Source organism: Pinus tabuliformis, chromosome J (genome assembly GCF_031772625.1).
Source record: "Pinus tabuliformis cultivar Carrire ecotype Pingquan chromosome J, CPIR1, whole genome shotgun sequence".
NCBI classification, from domain to species: Eukaryota; Viridiplantae; Streptophyta; class Pinopsida; order Pinales; family Pinaceae; genus Pinus; species Pinus tabuliformis.
In genome coordinates, this window is record NC_142295.1 from 1,135,165,765 (window position 1) to 1,135,191,919 (window position 26,155).

Consider the following 26,155-nt stretch of genomic DNA (forward strand, 5'->3'; position numbering starts at 1 on the left):
CTCAATTTCCATTACAGTTGAAGGACTTTATTGGTTCGTGTCATGATTTTTTAGATTCACAAAGGAGAAGATGAAATGTCAGAGGAAGATGAGGACAAAACTTATCACAGCTGCCGCACAGATGCAAATTGTTTTTTCTTTTATAAAACATATTCTAACAGAATATTATGTATGTTTTTTATCTTATAGATTATTAAGATACAAATAAATTTGAAATTAATATCTTTCAATTTTTTATAATATTTTAAAATTTATTATCGAATTAAACTTAAATATTAAAACTTTTTACTTTTATGATATTTTAATAATTGTAATACTAAAAGATAGAATGAATAATGTAAGGAAACCATGAAGTGGTTAGGTGAGCTTCTTTTTTACAATCAGTAATGAAAATTAGTTTTTATCATATTAGTATGTTTTAAATTTTATTTATGATTTTTATTTAAACCATTTGTTTTAATATTCTCATATTTTAATTTTTTAATATTTTAATATTTTAATTAAAAATAGTTGGTATTGTTTCAATCATTTTTATATATTAAGTATCATATATAATTTATAAAATTATATTAGTAAATAAATTTGTGAGAATTATATATTTTTTACTATAAATATTTAAATAGATGATTGACAATTTTTATTGATTGCCTTTGTGTAACTTAATGCATTTTTTTTTTCAATGGAAGTATATGGAATCTAGATGGCACCACAAAATAAAAGAAACTTCAAAATGAGTGGCCAAGAGCGGTTTAGGGTTTTTGCAAAAAATGTTTGTCAAGGACAAAATGACCATAAGTGATGGACCACATCAGGTAACCAAGTGAGACCCTGTCAAGAGGAGGCAGAGGGGGATGATTTCCCAACCATCAATGTTGATCTCGATCCCAAAGCCTCAAAGCCCCCATCACTTCTCAAGGCGATGCAAGACTCGCCGATATTTTTCATTATGCTCACTAAGCACAACCAGAACCTGACAGTGGGCTGCTTTAGAGTGTTCCTTGAATTGCGGTGCAATAATTAGATGGTTCTAGTGATTTTGAGCTCTAGAAATTTCCAATATTTGTCAAAACCCTCTCTCACAAATCTCTGCACCTCAGGGTTTGTGAATGGGAGGTTGTATCTTCACTTACAAACAAAATTTATAAGCTAACAGGTATTCAAGAGGGGAGTTTGAAAATCCTTTATGAGGGGAGGCAATTAAATTTTGAAAATACTTTGAGGGATTATGGTATCAAGAAGGATGCCTCTATCTTCATCATTGTTGGACTTCTAAGAGGTGCCAAAGGAAAAGCGACATCCTCTACCTCAAAACCCCTCTTATTTAAAGAAGCTCTCAATTTAGACTCTAGTTCCCAACCCTCGAAGACTCTTGCTGGCCAGGTATTTGTGGTTGAACATTCATTGGAAGCTCCAAAAGGATGGGCTCTTCACCATGATAAAGATTCATTTTTATGTTCAACATGCGGTCATCTATCGTTTTAATGGATTATGGCCCTTAGATTCCGCCCTCATGGATTTTGTTTTCCAGAATTAGATGTAGAACTTAGATCTACTATTTTGCTTCAAAAGTTATTTTATAGTCGTCTTCAAAGATCTTGCAGATCAGTAGGGGTTTTTTGACTAGGGTCCCTAGTTTTGGGCTTGTTTAGGACTCTCTATTCAACCAGGGTTACCAGAGTTCAACCCGCTAACCATAAAGACTCTGGACACTCCAGTTTGGGTAAGACTCCCAAACTTACCCCTCTAGTGGATTCAACCAGATTTTCTACAAGCTATTGGAAATGCTCTTGGACACTTTATCTAAACAGATAATGACAAAATAAATAATGGGTTCATCTCGTTTGTTTGTGTTTGCGTTGAACTGGATTTAAGTGTAGGTTTCTCAGATAAAATCATCCTAAAATGGGATGGCAAGGAACTTCATTAGCCTCTGGACTATGAAAATGCAACTTTTAGATGCAAATATTATCAGTAGTCCAAGCATCTACAAAGTGCATTCCCTAAAGGGGTGTTAGGATCCCTAGAGCCACGAAAACCCAACCAAGGATGGTGTGATCAGAAGCCACCTTCAAATGTTAAGAACATGAAAAGTAATAAGAAGGACACCATTCAGCAGGAAAAGACATTTCCTGATACTTTAGTCTCACAAGATCCTATACAACCAACGGTGGACATGCGTCCACCCTACGTGGAAAAGAATCCTCTAGCTATGGAGAAGGAAAGTTCATTAGCATCAATCATGGCTAAAATTGGTGGAAAAAAATGACAACACGAATATGATTATTTAGATAGTGATAGGGATGTACTACACTTTGAGGAGGTGGTAGCGATGGGGTTTTCTCTAAAAAACGAGGATATGACATTATCCTCAATTGTAACTAATAACACTGTAGGATGGGTAGATGTCCATAAGAGAAAAGGGAAAAAAGAAAAAACCTTGAACACCTTTGGTGTTTGGTACTAGGAGGGATCAATATTCCTAAAGTCCATTTGATTTCGAGGGAAAATGCTTTGATCCATTCAGGAAACACTAAGCAACCACAACAACCGTGGCTGCAACAAAAAATAATCCAAATGGCAATGGATCTTGTCTTCCATAGGAATTAGAAACACCTTTGTTGGAAATCCCAACATAAAAATAGGCGCAAAATTTGAATACATGCGAGAACATATCGTAATTTGCAAATTTATGAGTGTATGACATTTGGAAAAAACCCTACTCAGTTGGATTCAAAAGTATTGTACTCTAAAAGGAGACCTAGTTCTCAAACTTGGCTCCAAAGGTTTTTCACAACCATATTCAACAACATTGAAGACATAGAACAAAATATCCAAGGGGGCCCTTATTTCATGAATTTTGCTGGCCTCTTCATGAAGCATTGGGTTCCAAGATTTAATCCAGACAAATAAGATTTCTCTTCAGCTCATGTTTGGATTCACTTTCATTCCCTTCCCCAGGAAGTTTTGGATCCATAAATCCTAAAGAGTATTGGTCATACCATCGGGCACTTCGTCATGATCTCAGACATCACTAAGCATGACCACTACACTTCCTATGCGTGCCATCATCAAACTAAGTAGTGAAGATGACATCTAGGAGAAACCAATAGATTACGAGAAAATCCCATTCAGATGTTGCAAATATCATGAATATGGTCATCTATCTAGGGATTTTTTTACCAACCAAGTTCAACAACTAACTCAAGAAAATCAAGTTCCGAACCAAGATGGATTTTCCCGAATAACTAATAGAAGGAAAATAGCCAAAAAAGGTTCTTGGAATTTCACCTTTGCAGTTGAAAATTACAAAAATAAGTACACAATGCTTCAACAACTGACAAACACTGAAATAACAGGTGGAGAGGAGGTCAAAAATTGACACAAAATGAGCAAGCAACTCAACAAGAACCCCAAAAAATAGAAAACAAGAAGGAAATACCAACCAAAAAGGGCAACCAAAAAGATGAGGAAATGAAAGAAGATACACTGGAACCCTACGTTCCATAAGAGTTAGAAGAAATGGGGTTGTAGGGCATCGATCTACAAGCCCTAGTTGAAGAATGGAAAAACAAAGATTGAGTAGATATACTAGAGGAGAAAATTCAACTCATCGAAAGAGCCTATTTCAAGCAACAAGAGTGGACTCTTTGCTAAGCTCAGAATACAGAGAGCCACAACTACCTGGGCCAGGGACACCCCTACAAAACAAAAATCAATAAAATACTTATATGAAACAACACTTTAATTTGTAGTAGTTTTTTTTTTAATGTTATCTAGTTTTTTTTTTTTTTCTAATAAATATATACCCTCACTTATATATTAATTTGTTTCGAAGAAGTTTGTACATCCCCTACATAAATTCACTCTACCTTATTGTTAATCATATTTTAATAAAAATGTGTTGATAGCTTGTTTGACAAATTAAGATAATATTATTTTACTTTCACCAATTAAATGGTCCTTTATTAAGAATGATGTACAATATGAATTCTCAAAGATAGTGCAACAAAAAATAGACATTTAAATTAGATGTATATGCATTTTTACTCTATATATATTTAACACCTACCAGCATGAACAGAAGTTTAGAATTTCAATTACACTAGATTGGCTTATGCATATTGGGTCATAAAATGTACCAAAATGCAATAAGAATAGAAAATGTTTTAAAATGTTTTAACGAGTGAATTATTTGTGTTGAATCTCTTTTTCGAAAGATAGAGCCTTAGGGATGAGACCAGTGGAATCATGAGAATGTTGGGAATTTGTTTGGTTCCATGTTAATTCTTGTTTAGTGTAAATATTCCTTTATAAAGTACATTAATCCATTACTGTGGGGTCACATATATTTGATAAAAATGATAGAAATTTTATTCATTAACGTAGAGATACGTCTGTTGAAAAAATTCTCTACGTAGAGATACATCTGTTGATAAAAATTAGAAATTTTTTCTAGATTCATTGATAAAAATTATAGAAATTCTATTATGGAGACCGAATCTATTTATAAAAATGCTATCTTTTATTGTGAGACAAATCTGTTAAACTACGTGCAATTGTTGAATTCACCACCCAAGTTTTATATATAAATATATATATATATATATATATATATATATATATATATATATAATTTTTATTTGTTTATATATATATTTTATTTTTATTTGTTTAAACATAACATATTATATTATATATATAATTTTTTTTTTTATTTACTTAAACATATTAATTATAATGTAATGGTTTTGTTAATTTTTAATAAAGTAATTTTTAAAAATTATTTATAACATTTTAAATTTAAGTATGTTAATAACAAAATAATTTAAAATTCAAAATTTATTTATATTGATGTATGTATTTAATAAAATAATTATGCTATATTTATTTTCGAATAGGGTTTTAACAATTTTAATTTAAAGTTCTATTCACTATTTTAAGCACATCGAAAGGGCACAAATAAGAAAATATGCTTAAAACATGGTAGAGTACGAGATTTTTAAATTGATAGTTGCTCATCATGAGTGGTTGCAGAAACATGTATTCCATGTACTGCATGGTAAACACAAGCAAGTAAGACCAGTCAAAGAGGATGAACATAAGAAGAACCAAGAACACACATGGAACTTGATGATCAAAGCACCATGAAGACTCCAAGATTGAAGACCCTTCAGAGGGTGGAAACACCAGGAGCAGATGAAGACAAAGAACATACATAATGAAAACTATGTCACTACTAAATCAAGTCCATGTCATCATTCAATATCAGTCCCAATCATCCAAGATAGTGGCGTGTCAAGTTTCATCATATGATGATGTGAAAGATAAAATGTATCATTGTAATCATTGTATAAGACAAACAAGTAAATTCCCAAGCCTCATAAGTGAACTCAAGAGTCACATAAGTCAAAAGGACATGTAATACCAAAAGTCACATGTAATTCCAAAATTCATTTGGAACTTCAAAGGATGTAGAAGTCCAAATGTCACTAGAAGTTAGAAAGTCAAGAGTCATGAGGATATGGAAGGTCACTCCTCAAGTTATAAATAAGTCCTCATTTGTCATGTAAAGGAATTTTAGCCTTGGCTTCTCCCACAAGGCATAAGAGAGATAAGTTAGTACTTTTTGGGAGCAAGTAGTGGCTCCAACGATCGACTATTAGAGCAAGTTATGTTCATTGTATTCATGCATCTTGGGACTTTTAATTAATATTTGAAGCATGATGGCCAACACATTTTCATACATGGATTATGAATGTTTGAAAGAATATTCTATGAATGTTTATGGTTCATGTTTCCTTTCACCAATACTAAGGTAGTTGAACTATTTGAGTTATTTAGTGCTTATCTTGTGAGAATGTGTTGTAATGGTTATAACAATTGTCACATCTCTATGGACTATATTCCCTTGGATGTTAGACAAAACACTCTTGTTTTCGTGCGTGTTTATTAGGGTGGTATTATGACCTCTTTCTTAGAGACTCGTCATCTTTCCCATATGAAGTAGAAGCACCTTGATGCACCTACAACTGAACATTCACATGGCACACTAGCTTGCTTTTCGAAGACACATATGCGATTATCTCTCTTGCGGAAAGCTAAAGCTAACGCATATCTTTAAGTAGACGACAACCGGGCCGTATTGCAGATAGGGCTTCCATCCCAAATGGTGTGAGGTCTAATTGTGATTGCATATCAGGGAGACCCCCTTGAATGCTGGTATGTCCAACACTATCAACATGGTGAAAGAATAGAATATCTCTTAATTATAATGCCTTACAAAAATGAATGTACATGAATTGAAAAAAAGCATAATTTTTGCTTCATTCCTATAAAACCATCTACAAAATTAATAAAAATATTTTCTCATACCTAATTAGTTATTAGAAATAAACTACAAAATCAATTATTTTCATTACTATATTTTTTAATATAATAAAATATAAATTTCCAAATTAACTTGGTTACTTCTTATTTCATTTTTAGCGATTCTCATTACATTTTTAGCAACTCTCATTATAAAGTTTGCAAATTAGATCATATATATCAAATGACAAAGCGATTTACTATATTTTTTAATATAATAAAATATAAATTTCCAAATTAACTTGGTTACTTCTTATTTCATTTTTAGCCATTCTCATTACATTTTTAGCAACCCTCATTATAAAGTTTGCAAGTTAGATCATATATATCAAATGACAAAGCGATTTGCAACATTCAAGGTGTTCTCCGTAAGGAGCATAGAACTTCCACCAATTTGGTGAAAAAACAATATTTTATGTGGTATTTAGTAATGTTGTCACAATTTTTTTCATGGGTTTCACCTTATAATGGTTGAAATATGTTCTTCCTCATTTCTTTGTATTCATTGAAATATGTTCTTGCTCATTTTCTTTGTATTCTATATATATATATTTTATTAATATATAATTATATTGTATTATTAGATATATTTTGTGTTCACATGTAGAGTAATGAAAAAAATTAGACTATTATGTATTTGAATTTTTAGTTAGAATGAAGCATAACAATTTATAATTTAAACTTGTGATTTTAACAAATCCATTCTAAATTTAAACAAATTCAAATTTACTCAATCTATCACATTAACACCACATGAACACCTGGCAGGCTTTTAGCCCTATGTTTCTTCTTTTTGAGCTGGCCCATAACTAGAGGGGGAATATATTTGATGTTTTGAGTTTTATTACAGAAGCTTGGGCAAGTTTTTTCATTATTGCAAACAATTGCAATACAAGTGTGGCCTGGATTTTGGTCTACAATGCGCCCGGTCCACCACCGCCTTCCAGCTTCTCCTGCTTCTGTAAGTGTACTCAAAGGCCTTGCGAAAGACCATTGACGATGCCTGCGGGGCCTGGACTACCAAGAAGGGCCTGAATACATTTCACGACGATGTTGCATGGAGAAATTTCCAATAAAAATAGGTGAATCTCAACAGATCTGTATTAATGCCAACATAAATATTTATTAATAGACTAACAATGCGGCGAGAATATGTTTTGCAGGTTTCAATCAGTGTGAATAAAGTTGCAGAATACTTTGGGGAGGAGTGCGGGCTAACCAGCCATATATTGAGTCATAAATGCCCTTGCCAGCTATGTATGTGGTGCACGTCAGGCAGGATGGCATAGGATGGCATACATAACTCCGGCGGGCGACCTCGCGTTTCCGGTGACATACGCTGGACCCACCAACGAGGGCCCGCCCGCCCCGTCTCGTTTTTGACTACGGCGACCCTCCCCGCGCGCCAAAACGCCATTCACAACCGTTCGAAATCGGTCTGCGCGGGAGCTCTGCCCTGTTTCATTCCGGCTACATTAGGCTGTTTATCGATGATTGCCATTTTGTGAAATAAGCTTAACCAGCAGTCCCTTAGTCCGAGAATATTTTTCCTTGGCTGAAGCGACGGGTTTCATGATTATTTTTGCTCTGATAGCCTCCGTAGTAGAAGCTGCTTCATGCCTTTCAGGGCTTCATCATCTCCGAGTTTGGACTGCACAGAGCTTGGCTTCCAGTAACGGATCCTCCATGACAGCTTGGGCGCTCACATTACTTGCTATGGGGTATGTATGTATTTATATATAACTAGTATAAGTTCTTTAAGTATTATAGGGATTTCTACTTACTAGCTGCAAAATGACATACTGTATACTAACACCATATATATCAGGGATTAATTGAATTATGGCATCTGGTTTATCTACAAATTGAGAATGAACTAATGATTTTTAACTCACAAAAACTGTAGATTGGGATGCAAGGAGATCCATATCGGCGGCCGAAACACAAAGTTGGTATTTAGTACTACTCTTGTATTTCTTTCAGACACTCATATTCGTCACCAATGTCCTATTCTCTGCCTGAGTTTTCCTACTGTCATGGCGTTTTTTTATCAGTAACGTTTGGTGAGTTTGCATGTGTGTTCAGATAACGCTGGAATCGTTTCTTATTATTGTGTCTAGAACAAAGCTGTTCTACATCTTACTCATCCACGCTGGTTTTTTCGGAGGAAATTATTGTTCTTATGAGAACACTTATGTTGCCACAACTACAGCGGAGCCTCAGAAGGGACGAACTCCTGCGGCCTCTTCAGTTTAGTGTTAGATTGTCCATAGAGTGTTGATAATAGCTTGTAGTCTACCAGTAGATGGGCTGTTTAGTGTGACTAGTAAATTAATGCATGCGAGAGATAAAGAGCAGAGTAGCTTTGAATTTGAGCAAAATTATGTTAAGTTTTGTTTGGCAATATCGTAGGTTCATTGTTTACTGAGTGAAGTTGGGTTTCTATACACTGCTTGCAAGTCATTGTCATAGCAGAATACAGGAATCAAAGTTATTGTATGATGGTCATCAAGTTGCGGCTCTGTTATATGTAAATCTTGTACCATTATCATGGAAACTTGTTAATGTTGGAATAAAAAAGCATGTTCTACCTTCAAAGTTTCTCGCTACCGACCTTTTCATGATTGAATAATGGGCAAATAATGTTTTATGAATCGTTACTTAGTCATAAAGGAACGCAAAAGGAAGGAAAAGCAGCCCAGGCGAAAGAATATAATGTTCCATTTATCAAACACTCTGATTTCCTTGGAACTTTCTGCAGGGCATCAGATTTTTTATCACAAATTTATGACAAGTCTGTTCAGTGCTTTCTGTTAATTGCACTCATCACCAAATACTTTCCTTTGTGGATCTGTTGGTCTAGGGACTTTACAGCACAGTTGATTTGAGGAATCATTCTGTACTGTACTCTTATTTAATAATGGACAACAAAGCTTATTGCTTTAAATTGGATGTCCCACCACATAATGACATGTTTGAATCAAATGGTTATTATATCTGATGAACAGTAGGCCCCTTCCGTCGGATATTACAGGAGAATATCTGCGCCTTTTTCTAATCAAACCACAATTTGCTTATGATTGACACGCAACACTTTGTGCTTCAGTTTAGCTTTACGGGTTAACTTGGAAATGGATTCAGAGTCCAGCATTAGTACTAATAGTTTTTGGGTGGAAATAACAAAATTTCAATTTTGATAACCTATGAATAGAGTTATACATTATACTAGCCGGAGACTCTAAGCTCAAATATATTTTTAAATAGACTTCTTATTTATATTAAAAAATAAAAAGCATATATTTATAAGATAGATATATTTTAAATGCACTTATTCTTTATATTAAAAAGTAAAAAGCATATATTTATGAGATAGATTTATGTATTGTTTTTATTATTAATAATATTAAAATTTTATATATCAATTGTATATCTAATATAGAAGGAATTACAATTACAAATTCCCTTAATACCTTACCTTAAAAGTTCTCTGTATATCATGTTATTGATATTAAGAATGGAATAACTTATACTATCTTTTTATTAAAAGTGGAAAAAAATTTCACATTATCTTTTTTTACATAACACAAATAAAAAAATATACTATTTAATATAAACATTGAAATTTTATTTATAGCTAACCTAATTTTTTTTACTAATGCATATATTTTAAAATACTTCATCTTAATTGAACATAAAATGAATTAAACTAGTATAGCAACATGAGAAAGGAATGCCATAGTGAATCTGGGTGATACATTATTTGAAAATAATAAACGTGTTGAATGCTTCTTAGGAAACCAATAAAGGATCCATTAAATATGGTTTATAAATAATGTATTCGGATGATCTTAGAAATGGTTAATTAATAATGGAAAGCCTTAATGTCCAGTAGCATCTAGTCAACACTTGCTCATAAGGAAATGAGGTAATTATATGGTTTATAGACAAAACCACATTCTTAAATAGATGCATATTAAGAAGACAATTTGAAATTGCAAATTGAGAAAAATTTGAAAAAAAAAACCTTGTTTGACGAAGAAGATGTTAAGACAAATGTGGATATTATCACCACAACTAATGATGCGAAATTAAGACGTAGGATTCAATTTCTAGAAATGGATTATGTTAATAGGTTAATGTCACATCATGATAAATTAAATCTTCTATGGAGTGCAAAACATGGATAGGAAAAACAAAGAGTTTGAGTTAGATTTTGATTGAGATTCAAAACTTGAAACTTGGTTTAGGGCTAGTAAGGGTTTTGCTAGATCCAAGTATGTTATATTAAGGAGCAATGATGATCTTGTCATTAAAATAAAGTAAAATTTGTTACGCAATTAGTGTGAATGTGATGTGGGGATTTCAACAAAATGGACAACTAATACTCATTCTTTCTCTTAATAAGACGTTGAATTTTTTCCACTTTGATAGGAAAATCCATTTCACTTTTTCTAATTCTCTTTGAATTCCAAATATAACATTTTTGTCAAAAAAAACGGTTTGAATTGTGGCACCATTCATATCCTAGGCTAAGTAAAACAATGGATTCTAGAGTTTCATAATTCTTCCACAAAGCCCCCAATATATGTTTGTGATAGTGATAACTCTTCTATCCCTGGCAAGATTATGACATTTTGTTTTGAATTGTTGTGTTATCCATAGCCTAAGAAAATTGAAATGATGGATTCTATAGTTTCATGCATGTTTGATAAGGCCCCTTGATTTATATTTGTGATGGATATAGCTAGGATGATGACTTTGGCGTCTTCAACAAGGGTATGACACCATTTTCTATTATGTACCTCCTCCAATCGGTTAGAAAACTCTTGCACTGGATCCTAATTTGAATCCCGATCAGATTATCTACATTGCAATTGAAATGACAATACATGCCAAATCTTCATTGCATCACAACCAATATGACAATTTTTTTCTCTAGACTAAATTTCCACTAAAGTATCTTGTTTTATACTATAACCAAACCTCATTGTCATAATATGCTTTAAATCACATTGCTTTAGGAAAAAATACAAGTAACATAAATTATAAAATAAATAAATTGTAGGAAGTGATTGACATTTGATATGAAAGATATTGATATAGTATAAATTAAGCTAATCAATTTATCTTAAAGTTTTAAAAAATAAGGAAACCAAAGTGACATTTAACCGCAAAAGCAAAAGTAGAATAATTTTTTCCATTAAGACAAAGTATTCGAGTAGGCTTTGACTTGCTCATATTTTAACAAATAAAACATTTTGAACTAATAATATCAATGGTCAATCATACATAGCTAGCATTTTGGTGAGAATAGATTGTATCCATTCAATTCAGTTTTTTTAGCTGATCCCACTTGAGGGTTGAGTAATAGCATGCACTATTTTTGTATTTTTCATTATGAGAATAAGGAAGTGTTGTACAAATTGAAGAGCTAGGGGAGACCAACTGCTCATTTAAACATGTTCACTAGGGGATAAGAAAAACAAAACTCAACAACTAAATACAACAACATACAAAGCGAAAAACAAGATAGGAGAACAATGGGTTTAACATATCGAGAATTCATTAATAAGGATATATCTAGAGACCTTTACTGTGTATATGGTATGAGGATTATGTCCAACATTTCAGATCAGACATCACAAAACCATCATTAGATTGGTCTCTATCCCAGCAATCAAGGGCTCCAGAGCATTTGTTCCAACCAAGGCTCCAAGACTAGTAACTCAACCCACATCTGTTGCTGGGCTCCAAAGCGTTTGTCCAACCAAGGCACCAGGACTAGTAACTCAACCCACTAAGGGCTCTAGAGCATTTGTCCAACCAAGGCTATGGGACTAGTAACTCAACCCAAGATGTTATAGGGCTCCGAGCGTTTGTCCAACCAAGGTTCCAAGAAGTAGTAACTCAACCCAAGGTAAGGAAACATAAGAACCAACCAAAATAAAATAAGGAAATAAACCCACAATCTCCATGGCTATCCTGAAAATGGCAAGGCTAGGAAATCCACTGTCAATCTAGGAAATCCTCCATGCTAGTGACAGAGCATGACAAATAATCCACATGCATATGCCATGCATGCCAAAAATAGTGAGGAAAACATACATGCAACTCGGTACCTTCAAGAAACTCCCGATGTAGTCGCTGATCCCGATATCTTGTTGCGCTTTCTTGCTCTTCCTTTGCCTTCTCGCTCCAAAAATCCAAGTATGCCACACCCTCCAAGAGTGCTCAAGAAAACTCTAAGTATCAAAGAATATGAGGGAGAGAGAGAATAATGAGAGAGCCTCAACAATGAACTAAAAAAAGGTTACCAACTAATCCTTAGAAGCATTTTTATAAATGCGGCCTCTATTTTCTCCATTTTCCATTATTTTCCTTCAATTTTCTCTTCACATACAACCTGCTACCTTTCACTTCCCTTTTCTCCTAATTTCCATTATTTTCATAAATAAATGTACCAAAAATGTCATTTTGTCTTTCTAAAGCCTTAGCCATTGCCTTTTTCAATTTCCTTGGCCATTAATAACCAAATGAACAACCACACTAGGATGTCTTGCCCAACATTTATCTTGGAATAAGTGTCCCATCAATCGTGGTTTCTATTTTTCCTTTATTAACTTTTATTTGTTTAAAATAGCAACAAGAAATGCTAAATATATAAGTGCTAAAAATAGCACTGCCATAAATAGCATTTTGGGATACCTTCCTATTTTAGTTAGTCCTTGAACTAAAATAGAGAAGTAAAAATTCGAATTTGATCTTAGCAGCTATTTGTAAAACAATTAATTAATTCATCTTGAGTTAATTAGTTGTAGAAAATCAAACATGAAGTCTTATGAGCTAATTCTTTTTGTAATCTGAACATATTTCCACTTGTATGATAATACAGAGATTGGGGTTTTAGGCTGAGGCTTTCCCTGGGTTATACTTCTGTGTTAATGTGTGATTGATTTCTCATTCTCAGTTATATGTGTTCTAATTGATCTTGCTCATATTTGATTAAGCTTCCGCAAAGTTTGTTGTAGAAGTAGATCTTGTATTTTGCTTTAGTATATTGCATACTCTGTTGATCTACAGTGGGAATTTCTACATGGTATCAGAGCAAAAGTGATCAAAGGAGAGAACTGTATACAAGAAGGGAGAAGTTTGAAGTTTGAGGTTCCTGAATATAGAAATTGAGTTCTTATCACATCTCAATTTCACCAATGGCGTTCAACGGTTTAAGACTCGAGTATGCCTTTGATGGCAGCGCGAATTATATAGCCTGGAAGGATCACATGGAAGCAATGTTAAAGGATAATGGTCTAAAGGACTTCATTGATCAAGAAGTCCCCAAGTCGACTAATGCTACAGAATTGGCGGAATGGAAGAAATGTGTGGATAGAGCAAGGAGAATCCTTCTGGAGGGAGTTCGAGACCACATAGTCTCGAGTCTCCATGGGAAGGAGACACCGTTTTTGATGTGGAAAACATTGAAAGATATATATTAGAACAATAGCGATCAGAGGAAGCTAGCGCTGAAAGACAAGCTTCAGAAAATCAAGTGTGAAAAGGGCAACACGATCTCTACATATTTGAACAAGCTCACCACCTGCAGGGATGAGCTTGGAATTGGGATCACGACAGCCGATGATGACATGGTGAGTCTTGCACTCCTCGGTCTTCCTGAGAGTTGGCATAGCTACCAAGACTCAGTTAATGGAAGAGAAAAACTGCCAGATTAGGAACGACTTTGGTCGGATTTGATGCAGGAGGAAATAAGAAGAAGCACCAGAGATGGATCCTCATCAAAGCAAGATGATGAGGAAAATATAGCCTTAGCGAGTAAGGTGAGGAAAGGGAAAGGGAAGGCGTCCCATCCCAAATCCGGTTCTTCCCATGGTGGGAAGAAGTTTGACAAATCGAAAGTGCGATGTTTTCATTGTCATGAAGTGGGCCATTATGCTACGAATTGTCCACAGAAGAAATCCAAGAAGGGATCCTCGAAGGGATCTGATGGTGAGGCACTGACCTCACAGTTTAAGTTGGATTTCTCTCTTATTGCATGCATGGTTTCATCCATGGTGGGATGTTTGTGGTACCTGGACAGTGGAGCTTCATTCCACATGTTAGGTGACAAGAATCTTTTCAGTACCTTGGAGGAGAATGATCTCCAGATGCGGATCGAGATGGGTGAAGGTACGGTTGTGTTTCAGAGGGAGCATGGAGCTCCTCTCACCCTGACTGATGTAAAGTATGTACCAGGTCTGAAGAAGAATCTTGTGTCTGTCGCTATGCTAGAAGATAAAGGTTATGATGTAGTCTTTAGTAAAGAAAAGGTATTCCTGAGGCATATCAGCACTGGACAGACAAAACGAATTGGGATTCGAGTAAAGAATCTCTACAAGCTGGAGGTAGACCACTGTGCTGCATTGAGTTCCAAAGCTGAGATGGTGAAAAGCCAAGATGTTGGCGAGCTATGGCATAAAGAATGGGCCACTTGCACCATGGAGCCCTGAAGATCATGCAGTAGATTTCTACCAGACTTCCCAAGGGAAAATTGGAGTAGACGAATACATGCAAAGGTTGTACCTTGGGTAAGCATGTGAAATCTTCCTTTCCTGATCGAGACAGTAGAGCTGGAGCAATCTTGGAGCGAGTTCACTCAGATGTTTGTGGACCCTTCTCTATAGCCTCCACCGCTAAACAAAGGTACTATGTTATTTTTATTGATGATTTTTCTCGTAAATGCTGGATCTACTTTATGCAAAAGAAGGATCAGAACTTCTTGAGGTTTTGTGAGTTTAAAGTGTTGGCAAAGAAAGAATCTGGAAAGAAAATAAAAGCCTTGCGTAGCGACAATGGTGGAGAGTATGTCTTCCAATAGTTTAAAGACTTCTGCGCTGCAGAAGGAATTAAACGGGAATTGATGGCACCCCATAACCCACAGTAGAATGGGGTGGTCGAAAGGAAGAACAGATCGATTGTGGGAGTAGCTCGAGCGATGTTGCATGACCAAAGCCTACCACTGCATTTGTGGGCTGAGGCATGTAATACAGCAGTATACTTGCAGAATAGAAGCCCGCACCGTATACTGGGAATGAAGACACCTATGGAGGCCTTTTCCAGGAAGCGACCAAATGTGAGTCACTTCTGAATCTTTGGATCATCAGTTTACTATCATGTGACCAAAGATGCCCAGAAGAATCTAGATCCAACAACTGAGTTGGGAATACTTGTGGGGTACACTGATACACCCCACAACTATCGGGTGTACTTGCCTACCAATCAGAGGATAGTGGTGCGCAGGGATCTGAAGTTCGACGAGCAGAAATCCATGCAAGTATCACTTGAGAGGGAGCTCAAGTTGCATGCAGAGGAGGAACTTTCAGTTCCTGAGGAGGAGGAGCCTCAGATTGATGCGGAGCAGCGACATGCAGAGGATCCGGGAGTGGATACATCCACTCACGCTGAGACTTCCAGAGATGGGCGGAAACGTAAGGGAAGCTGACAGGTTGATGTTGGATGCGTGGGAGAGTGTGGGACAACCATCTTCTCAGCGCAGACAAAGGAGGTCACCTGAGCGGTACACTGGGTACATGGACCTGGTTGGGGAGTGCGTAGATACCGAACCTTCTTCATTCGAGGAGGCAATGCAGCAACCAGCGTGGGTTGATGCAATGGTAGTGGAGTATGACTCTATAATTCGGAACAGTGTGTGGGATGTTGTCCCAAGACCTCAGGACAAGTCAGTGGTGAGTTCCAGATGGCTTTACAAGGTAAAGCAGGCAGCTGATGGAAGTGTTGAGAAACATAAGGCAAGGTTTGTTTCCCGTTGTTTCTCACAGGTCGAGGGGATTGACTATGATGAGACCTTTTCTCTTGTAGCAAGATACTCATCTATCAGATTGATGTTGGCACTATCAGCTCAGATGGGTTGGAAGATCCATCAGATAGAGGGTGTTACATTTCCTTAATCACGTTATTACATTGATAATCCCACCAATCTATAAGAACCTTTGGGATGCCATGCAAATTCTTCAAAGCGAGAGGAGTAACTTATGGAAAACCAATATCTTAACATTTCTAATCTAATACTTCTACATATACCTTCCCACTAGGGACATTGCTATGGTGTTCAGAAGGACAACAACATTTCCAACTTTTTTTGGGTGCATTCAAGGTACATACCCCCCAAATATGGCAAGATGAGAGAGTTTCAGAGCATGCAAGTTGGCACAAACAATTCAAATGGAAAAAGTGACAAGAACAATCTTTTTTCGTGCCCCTTTATACTAATTTTCCAATGACACATGTGAGGGTCTCCTTGGTTGGAACAAATGCTCTGGAGCCCTTGATTGCTGGGATAGAGACCAATCTAATGATGGTTTTGTGATGTCTGATCTGAAATGTTGGACATAATCCTCATACCATATACACAGTAAAGGTCTCTAGATATATCATTATTAATGAATTCTCGATATGTTAAATCCATTGTTCTCCTATCTTGTTTTTCGCTTTGTATGTTGTTGTATTTAGTTGTTGAGTTTTGTTTTTCTTATCCCCTAGTGAACATGTTTAAATGAGCAGTTGGTCTCCCCTAGCTCTTCAATTTGTACAACACTTCCTTATTCTCATAATGAAAAATACAAAAATAGTGCATGCTATTACTCAACCCTCAAGTGGGATCAGCTAAAAAAACTGAATTGAATGGATACAATCTATTCTCACCAAAATGCTAGCTATGTATGATTGACCATTGATATTATTAGTTCAAAATGTTTTATTTGTTAAAATATGAGCAAGTCAAAGCCTACTCGAATACTTTGTCTTAATGGAAAAAATTATTCTACTTTTGCTTTTGCGGTTAAATGTCACTTTGGTTTCCTTATTTTTTAAAACTTTAAGATAAATTGATTAGCTTAATTTATACTATATCAATATCTTTCATATCAAATGTCAATCACTTCCTACAATTTATTTATTTTATAATTTATGTTACTTGTATTTTTTCCTAAAGCAATGTGATTTAAAGCATATTATGACAATGAGGTTTGGTTATAGTATAAAACAAGATACTTTAGTGGAAATTTAGTCTAGAGAAAAAAATTGTCATATTGGTTGTGATGCAATGAAGATTTGGCATGTATTGTCATTTCAATTGCAATGTAGATAATCTGATCGGGATTCAAATTAGGATCCAGTGCAAGAGTTTTCTAACCGATTGGAGGAGGTACATAATAGAAAATGGTGTCATACCCTTGTTGAAGACGCCAAAGTCATCATCCTAGCTATATCCATCACAAATATAAATCAAGGGGCCTTATCAAACATGCATGAAACTATAGAATCCATCATTTCAATTTTCTTAGGCTATGGATAACACAACAATTCAAAACAAAATGTCATAATCTTGCCAGGGATAGAAGAGTTATCACTATCACAAACATATATTGGGGGCTTTGTGGAAGAATTATGAAACTCTAGAATCCATTGTTTTACTTAGCCTAGGATATGAATGGTGCCACAATTCAAACCGTTTTTTTTGACAAAAATGTTATATTTGGAATTCAAAGAGAATTAGAAAAAGTGAAATGGATTTTCCTATCAAAGTGGAAAAAATTCAACGTCTTATTAAGAGAAAGAATGAGTATTAGTTGTCCATTTTGTTGAAATCCCCACATCACATTCACACTAATTGCGTAACAAATTTTACTTTATTTTAATGACAAGATCATCATTGCTCCTTAATATAACATACTTGGATCTAGCAAAACCCTTACTAGCCCTAAACCAAGTTTCAAGTTTTGAATCTCAATCAAAATCTAACTCAAACTCTTTGTTTTTCCTATCCATGTTTTGCACTCCATAGAAGATTTAATTTATCATGATGTGACATTAACCTATTAACATAATCCATTTCTAGAAATTGAATCCTACGTCTTAATTTCGCATCATTAGTTGTGGTGATAATATCCACATTTGTCTTAACATCTTCTTCGTCAAACAAGGTTTTTTTTTTCAAATTTTTCTCAATTTGCAATTTCAAATTGTCTTCTTAATATGCATCTATTTAAGAATGTGGTTTTGTCTATAAACCATATAATTACCTCATTTCCTTATGAGCAAGTGTTGACTAGATGCTACTGGACATTAAGGCTTTCCATTATTAATTAACCATTTCTAAGATCATCCGAATACATTATTTATAAACCATATTTAATGGATCCTTTATTGGTTTCCTAAGAAGCATTCAACACGTTTATTATTTTCAAATAATGTATCACCCAGATTCACTATGGCATTCCTTTCTCATGTTGCTATACTAGTTTAATTCATTTTATGTTCAATTAAGATGAAGTATTTTAAAATATATGCATTAGTAAAAAAAATTAGGTTAGCTATAAATAAAATTTCAATGTTTATATTAAATAGTATATTTTTTTATTTGTGTTATGTAAAAAAAGATAATGTGAAATTTTTTTCCACTTTTAATAAAAAGATAGTATAAGTTATTCCATTCTTAATATCAATAACATGATATACAGAGAACTTTTAAGGTAAGGTATTAAGGGAATTTGTAATTGTAATTCCTTCTATATTAGATATACAATTGATATATAAAATTTTAATATTATTAATAATAAAAACAATACATAAATCTATCTCATAAATATTGCTTTTTACTTTTTAATATAAAGAATAAGTGCATTTAAAATATATCTATCTTATAAATATATGCTTTTTATTTTTTAATATAAATAAGAAGTCCATTTAAAAATATATTTGAGCTTAGAGTCTCCGGCTAGTATAATGTATAACTCTATTCATAGGTTATCAAAATTGAAATTTTGTTATTTCCACCCAAAAACTATTAGTACTAATGCTGGACTCTGAATCCATTTCCAAGTTAACCCGTAAAGCTAAACTGAAGCACAAAGTGTTGTGTGTCAATCATAAGCAAATTGTGGTTTGATTAGAAAAAGGCGCAGATATTGTCCTGTAATATCCGACGGAAGGGGCCTACTGTTCATCAGATATAATAACCATTTGATTCAAACATGTCATTATGTGGTGGGACATCCAATTTAAAGCAATAAGCTTTGTTGTCCATTATTAAATAAGAGTACAGTACAGAATGATTCCTCAAATCAACTGTGCTGTAAAGTCCCTAGACCAACAGATCCACAAAGGAAAGTATTTGGTGATGAGTGCAATTAACAGAAAGCACTGAACAGACTTGTCATAAATTTGTGATAAAAAATCTGATGCCCTGCAGAAAGTTCCAAGGAAATCAGAGTGTTTGATAAATGGAACATTATATTCTTTCGCCTGGGCTGCTTTTCCTTCCTTTTGCGTTCCTTTATGACTAAGTAACGATTCATAAAACATTATTTGCCCATTATTCAATCATGAAAAGGTCGGTAGCGAGAAACTTTGAAGGTAGAACATGCTTTTTTATTCCAACATTAACAAGTTTCCATGATAATGGTACAAGATTTACATATAACAGAGCCGCAACTTGATGACCATCATACAATAACTTTGATTCCTGTATTCTGCTATGACAATGACTTGCAAGCAGTGTATAGAAACCCAACTTCACTCAGTAAACAATGAACCTACGATATTGCCAAACAAAACTTAACATAATTTTGCTCAAATTCAAAGCTACTCTGCTCTTTATCTCTCGCATGCATTAATTTACTAGTCACACTAAACAGCCCATCTACTGGTAGACTACAAGCTATTATCAACACTCTATGGACAATCTAACACTAAACTGAAGAGGCCGCAGGAGTTCGTCCCTTCTGAGGCTCCGCTGTAGTTGTGGCAACATAAGTGTTCTCATAAGAACAATAATTTCCTCCGAAAAAACCAGCGTGGATGAGTAAGATGTAGAACAGCTTTGTTCCAGACACAATAATAAGAAACGATTCCAGCGTTATCTGAACACACATGCAAACTCACCAAACGTTACTGATAAAAAAACGCCATGACAGTAGGAAAACTCAGGCAGAGAATAGGACATTGGTGACGAATATGAGTGTCTGAAAGAAATAAAAGAGTAGTACTAAATACCAACTTTGTGTTTCGGCCGCCGATATGGATCTCCTTGCATCCCAATCTACAGTTTTTGTGAGTTAAAAATCATTAGTTCATTCTCAATTTGTAGATAAACCAGATGCCATAATTCAATTAATCCCTGATATATATGGTGTTAGTATACAGTATGTCATTTTGCAGCTAGTAAGTAGAAATCCCTATAATACTTAAAGAACTTATACTAGTTATATATAAATACATACATACCCCATAGCAAGTAATGTGAGCGCCCAAGCTGTCATGGAGGATCCGTTACTGGAAGCCAAGCTCTGTGCAGTCCAAACTCGGAGATGATGAAGCCCTGAAAGGCATGAAGCAGCTTCTACTACGGAGGCTATCAGAGCAAAAATAATCATGAAACCCGTCGCTTCAGCCAAGGAAAAATATTCTCGGACTAAGGGACTGCTGGTTAAGCTTATTTCACAAAATGGCAATCATCGATAAACAGCCTAATGTAGCTGGAATGAAACAGGGCAGAGCTCCCGCGCAGACCGATTTCGAACGGTTGTGAATGTTGTTTTGGCGCGCGGGGAGGGTCGCCTAGTCAAAAACGAGACGGGGCGGGCGGGCCCTCGTTGGTGGGTCCCGCGTATGTCACCGGAAACGCGAGGTCGCCCGCCGGAGTTATTTATGCCATCCTATGCCATCCTGCCTGACGTGCACCACATACATAGCTGGCAAGGGCATTTATGACTCAATATATGGCTGGTTAGCCCTTGCCATTATTCGACTAGATTGTCACCGCCTCAAAACATGTAATATTCAAGGAATTGCAAATGATTCAATTCATGGTGTGACCTATTTGTGAACTATTCCATTCCTGAAAATGACTTTTAGCACATCAACTTGGGTATGACGGATGCTAATTTTTTTTTGAAACAAAAGAGAAACAACAGTCAGATCATTTTACAGGAAATATAGCCACAATAGACCAGATTTTCATTGATGCTGACGACCTTAACCAAAATGACATACGTCCGCTCACACAAGGTTTCATGAAGGGATTTTTTGTCCCTTGGAGAAATTGGTGTATAAGATACATAAATTTTATAAAATGAAAATATTTTTCACCCATTTAAAACATGTCAAAACTTGAATCATCATTTCTAAAGGGAAAGTATGTTTTGAGTGTAAGGTAGTTTGCAACCTGAAAACATGTCCAAATTTACACCGTTTAAGTAATTTTCTTTCCTTCAATATTGTGCCTTTTAACCTTGCTGATATTTGTGTTGAAAGGTTAATATTAAGAAAGAAAATATATTATGAATGTATATTTAAAAATTAATGTGTACTTATTTAAAAATTCATTTCTTTTTAGCTATCATGCTTTTAATTTTATTGATTTTCTTTTGTATAAAAAGATTAACTTTGTGGATGGAGTTGGTACTACGAGGTATATTTGGAGCTAGTATTATTAGGTATACTTTTTACACTAGTTTTATATATTATATAAAAATATGGAGCTAGCATTATTAGGTATACTTTTTTAACTAGTTTTATATATTATATAAAAATATGGAGCTAGTATTATTAGGTATACTTTTTTAACTAGTTTTATATATTTTATATATTAAGTTCAAAATTAATAGAAAAAGGTTGCATATCAATTTAGATAAAAGTGTTCATTAATTATAGTTAATTATAGTCAATGGTAATCAACCGTAACTTGTTATAGTTTAGTTTTTATTAGTTGTAGTTAATTATGGTCAATGGTCATTAAGTATAGCTTGATCATATTTAATCATAATCAATTATGGTTTACTAATCTTACCCAGACATGTTGGTCGTTAATTAGCACAATCACATTAATAAAGTGGTTGATGTACACCCATCAATGTCATTTTCTACTTTTCATATGACAATTTACATATGAAAAATGACATTTGTGAAAGTATATCAACCACTTTATTAATGTGGTTGTGCTAGTTGATACTTGTGCAAAAAAAAGTGATGAATAAATATATTTAAAATTAAAGTACTACATTTGAAAAAGCATATAACATTTTTTTATCATTTTTAATTTTTTTTGTTACCATATCTTTAACCTCATTGATTTTACAAAAAATTTAACTTTGTGATTGACATTGATACTATTAAGTATAACTTCTATATATTAAGATCAAAATTAATAGGATAAAAGTTGACATATGAATTTGGATATATTACTATCTCAACCATATAAATTAAATCGTGCAGATAGACATTAATCCATAATAAAAATCAATAATCTTGCATCATAACACTTACTTCATGATACATCTCACGTTGTTAAAGTAAAAAAAAAATCATAAAACCTAACTAAATTATAACTTTATTACTATTATTATTATTATTAATAATTATAAAATGAATTAATAGGTAAGTTAAACATATATTTTAAAAAACATAGAACAAGATTCTTTATCATGGAGATTTACCTCCACTTTACCATGGTTATTTTTAATTTGTAAATAAACTTTGTTACAATATCATGGCTCAATATCACATGCCTAAAAAACCATAACTCACTCCACATGACACTTGTGCATATGAAATTTTGTTTTAATTAATCAATTTAATTAAAAGAGTGAAAAGAACATAACTACTTTGGAGATAAATTTCAAAAATTAATTCGTGTATACTACTATAAATATTCATGAATATTCTATGAAGATTAAATCTCTACCATTCATACCTAATGATTATTGATAATTAAATTAAAATCCTGAAAGCCTTATTCTAAAATAAACATGTGTATAAATGTAATTTATGCTTATAAAGTATGAAGTGTGTATTATAATTCAAATATTTTTTCAAAAATATTTTTAGTTAATTGAAATTTTAATATTATAGGAAAAATATTTACAATAATTATGATAATGGTTTTCTCTTATAAGTTTTTTTTTTTTTTAAGATTATGTAGTTAACTTTTTAGAATGTTTTTGAATAAAAGATGATATAAAAAAATTTGTAACTTTTTATTATAGATATGCTGATTTATATTGATTTATATTATGTGCATGTACACTACACTAATCCATATAACCTTACCACAACCCCTTGTTATAAAAAATGGCTTCAAGTTTTTGTGTTTGTGAACCTTTTTCAAACAAATTCGTTTTGCCAATAACGAGCATTGTCAAAATTCATAAACACAAACAAGATTAAAGTGAACTTTTAGTACCTATTTTTTTTTCAAATACAAGAATCTTGTCAAACTATTTCTTGCTAAATTAGAAACTAATAATAAAATTATATAAACACAGACAAGATTAAAGTGAACTTTTAAGTCATCATAATTTTTGTTTTAAAATCCAAGGATCTTGTCAAAATATTTCTTGCTAAATTAGAAAGAAAAATAAAATTGAGCTCATTGAATAAAATTTAAATTGAAAAATGAAAATTGATATAAAAAAGAATATATGAAAAATTATCAGCAAAACCATATATTATTTAGATATAAAAGTTGAGAATAATATAGATGCCTATTTGATGAGAAGTTTTTAGAATTCTTGATTTTTGAGATGAAATATCATATTTATTGGTTGTTTTTACCTTTGTCTTTGTTTAACAAGTGATACTATAAAATCATCAATTTTTCAAGGTATTATTTTGACATTTAGAATCTTCTTAGCCATAATGTATCAAATGTTGTTTTTCCAAAATTTCACAAGTTTTGAAAATATTTATTGTTTAATGGTGTATTTTCTTATGTTCAAGGTGAGTTGTTTTAGAATGCAAGGCTTCTAAATTATCCACATTGGTAGCCATAGCCTTGACATTTCAAATCCATATCAAGCTTCATCATTAAGAGAGTAAAAGAATAAGATAATGGATTTGATAAATAAATAAGGAAAATGTATCATTGGGATAGAAGATACTTACATTTACTAAGTAAACCAAGCAATTGTAAAATACTAAAAAGAGTTGTCTAGTTATAATAAAATGACAATGTTAAAATTATCATTAAAACTAAAGTTATGATACTTTAGTAAAGATAATTAAAAATTATTAATGTATTAAATGACATACTATATGTTGCATTAATAGTAAATATTATGTTATATCCTTTAATATGTTAGTAAATGTATTATTATGTCATTTATTGTGTTATATTTTATGGGTATATCATATTAGATCGTGGTGGCCATTTTAAGAATGAAAGGCTTGGGGGATATGTTTGGAGGCTTCTAATGAAGGTAATGGGTCATCCTAGGGTTTTTGCATCATTTATTTTCTAGGTATTTAAACTCTAGAGTTTTGGCCTACTCTATCATTAAAGCCATGTCTCACAATCTAGACACGATAGCCAATGGGAAGGATGACTCATGGAATTTTTTATTCATCTTTTATATGCATAATTAGTTGGTTAAAATCTAGAGAAACACAAAAGCTTTTAAGGAGGACCTAGTCTATTAGATTATGCCTTGAATTCCTAGACATATAGTGATAGATGACAAGCCAATGATCAAGCTAGACATTCTTGATCAATGATAGAGATCATGAGATAAGGTCATCTCACTCCAACCATAAAGTAAATGAAACAAGGATTGATTACTACAATTTCTAGAGCCTTTAATATCTATAATTTTGAGTATATATATCTTATTGTGAAGTTTAAAGTCCTTAACTCTAGTCAGGTTGCAGAAAGAGTGAGAGAGGTGTTATTAGGGATGGAGCTAAGGTCAAATCACGAAGTGTGCATCCTAGATACAAATTCAATACAATAATACTTAGAAAAGGAAAAAAATGTATTATATATAGAAACGACGAGGTGAAACTAGTGCTTAAACTTGATGTATTATGGATAGGGTCGAAGTCTTGATGAACCAACCCTTGATCACAAAGATTATTGAGAATTAAATGTGAGTTGGTACCTTCCTTTTCTAATTGGGAGCAATCCAACCAACACTAATCCATATAAATCCACCTAGAAATGAAAAGCATGTGGCATATTTCACCGTGGGGGTGCATAGATATGACAACTAATGATTTGGGTTACCATATTTTGACTAGTGTTACAAGATCTGATACTCACTTTAGAAAAGGCAAGCTTTAGCTCAAATAAATCATTAAAAATAAGGGAAAATCATTGAATTTAACAATATCACAACTTATTAGCATGTGATGAACATAATGCAAATGATTTTGACAAAAGGGAATGATAATAGGCTATATAAGGGAGTAGAAAGGGAAAAAATAACACTTCTAATAGTAGTAATGGCCTCAAAATAAAGGTCCAATTTATCCCCCACATTTGAAATTTTGCAAGTCCTTATGAAACCTTGGGTGAATAGTCAAAGCTAGATCCAAAAAGGTCCCTCAAAACAGATGAAAATTATGTTCCCAACACCTCCCCTAATTATCATAATACAACGGTATATTTCACATATATCATCTTACTTATCTCTTTAATCTAGTTTATTACATTTATAATATTTTTAAACCTTTAATTTAAATTTTAGATCTATGGGCTATAAAACACTACACATAGTAAGTAAAAAAACTAACCAATTCATAATAAAACAAAATCATTGTATAGTGGGAACCCAAGGATGATAAGGCCTTTATCTTCTTAATGCTCCAATACCCATGTACCTATTTTGAAAAAACTCCTTATCATGTCCATATCAATCTTGTATGATAATGATACATTTTAAAGAATCCATGTTGTGTTCATGGTTCTGATCATGGCCCCTTAGCTCATGAAACTCAAGTTAAT

At 33.4% G+C, this 26,155-nt stretch overlaps 2 protein-coding genes across 2 annotated transcripts; one reads left to right on the forward strand and one right to left on the reverse strand.

Annotated features, from left to right (window-relative positions):
- Nucleotides 1–7,930: 7,930 nt before the first annotated feature.
- LOC149231079 (membrane protein PM19L-like) lies at nucleotides 7,931–8,967 on the forward strand. Its single transcript, XM_089376193.1, has 3 exons — nucleotides 7,931–8,087; nucleotides 8,273–8,318; nucleotides 8,452–8,967. The coding sequence occupies exons 1-3, from the start codon at nucleotides 7,939–7,941 to the stop codon at nucleotides 8,620–8,622; spliced, it is 366 nt and encodes a 121-aa protein (XP_089232319.1). The 5' UTR covers nucleotides 7,931–7,938; the 3' UTR covers nucleotides 8,623–8,967.
- A 10,814-nt stretch (nucleotides 8,968–19,781) lies between these two features.
- Nucleotides 19,782–21,141, reverse strand: LOC149231080 (membrane protein PM19L-like). The gene is made up of 4 exons (XM_089381535.1): nucleotides 21,125–21,141; nucleotides 20,662–20,868; nucleotides 20,431–20,476; nucleotides 19,782–20,297 (listed from the first exon to the last, which is right to left on the reverse strand). The coding sequence occupies exons 1-4, from the start codon at nucleotides 21,139–21,141 to the stop codon at nucleotides 20,127–20,129; spliced, it is 441 nt and encodes a 146-aa protein (XP_089237661.1). The 3' UTR covers nucleotides 19,782–20,126.
- Between the last annotated feature and the right edge of the window lie 5,014 nt (nucleotides 21,142–26,155).

Bases quoted from the DNA above. Each gene is read 5' to 3' on its own strand.
- LOC149231079 (XM_089376193.1), top strand. From the start codon at position 7,939: ATGATTATTTTTGCTCTGATAGCCTCCGTAGTAGAAGCTGCTTCATGC. The intron at 8,088-8,272 runs GTATGTATGTAT...CAAAAACTGTAG, and splicing joins CTCACATTACTTGCTATGGG to ATTGGGATGCAAGGAGATCC. The intron at 8,319-8,451 runs GTATTTAGTACT...ATGTGTGTTCAG, and splicing joins GCGGCCGAAACACAAAGTTG to ATAACGCTGGAATCGTTTCT.
- LOC149231080 (XM_089381535.1), bottom strand. The intron at 20,477-20,661 runs GTATGTATGTAT...CAAAAACTGTAG, and splicing joins CTCACATTACTTGCTATGGG to ATTGGGATGCAAGGAGATCC. The intron at 20,298-20,430 runs GTATTTAGTACT...ATGTGTGTTCAG, and splicing joins GCGGCCGAAACACAAAGTTG to ATAACGCTGGAATCGTTTCT.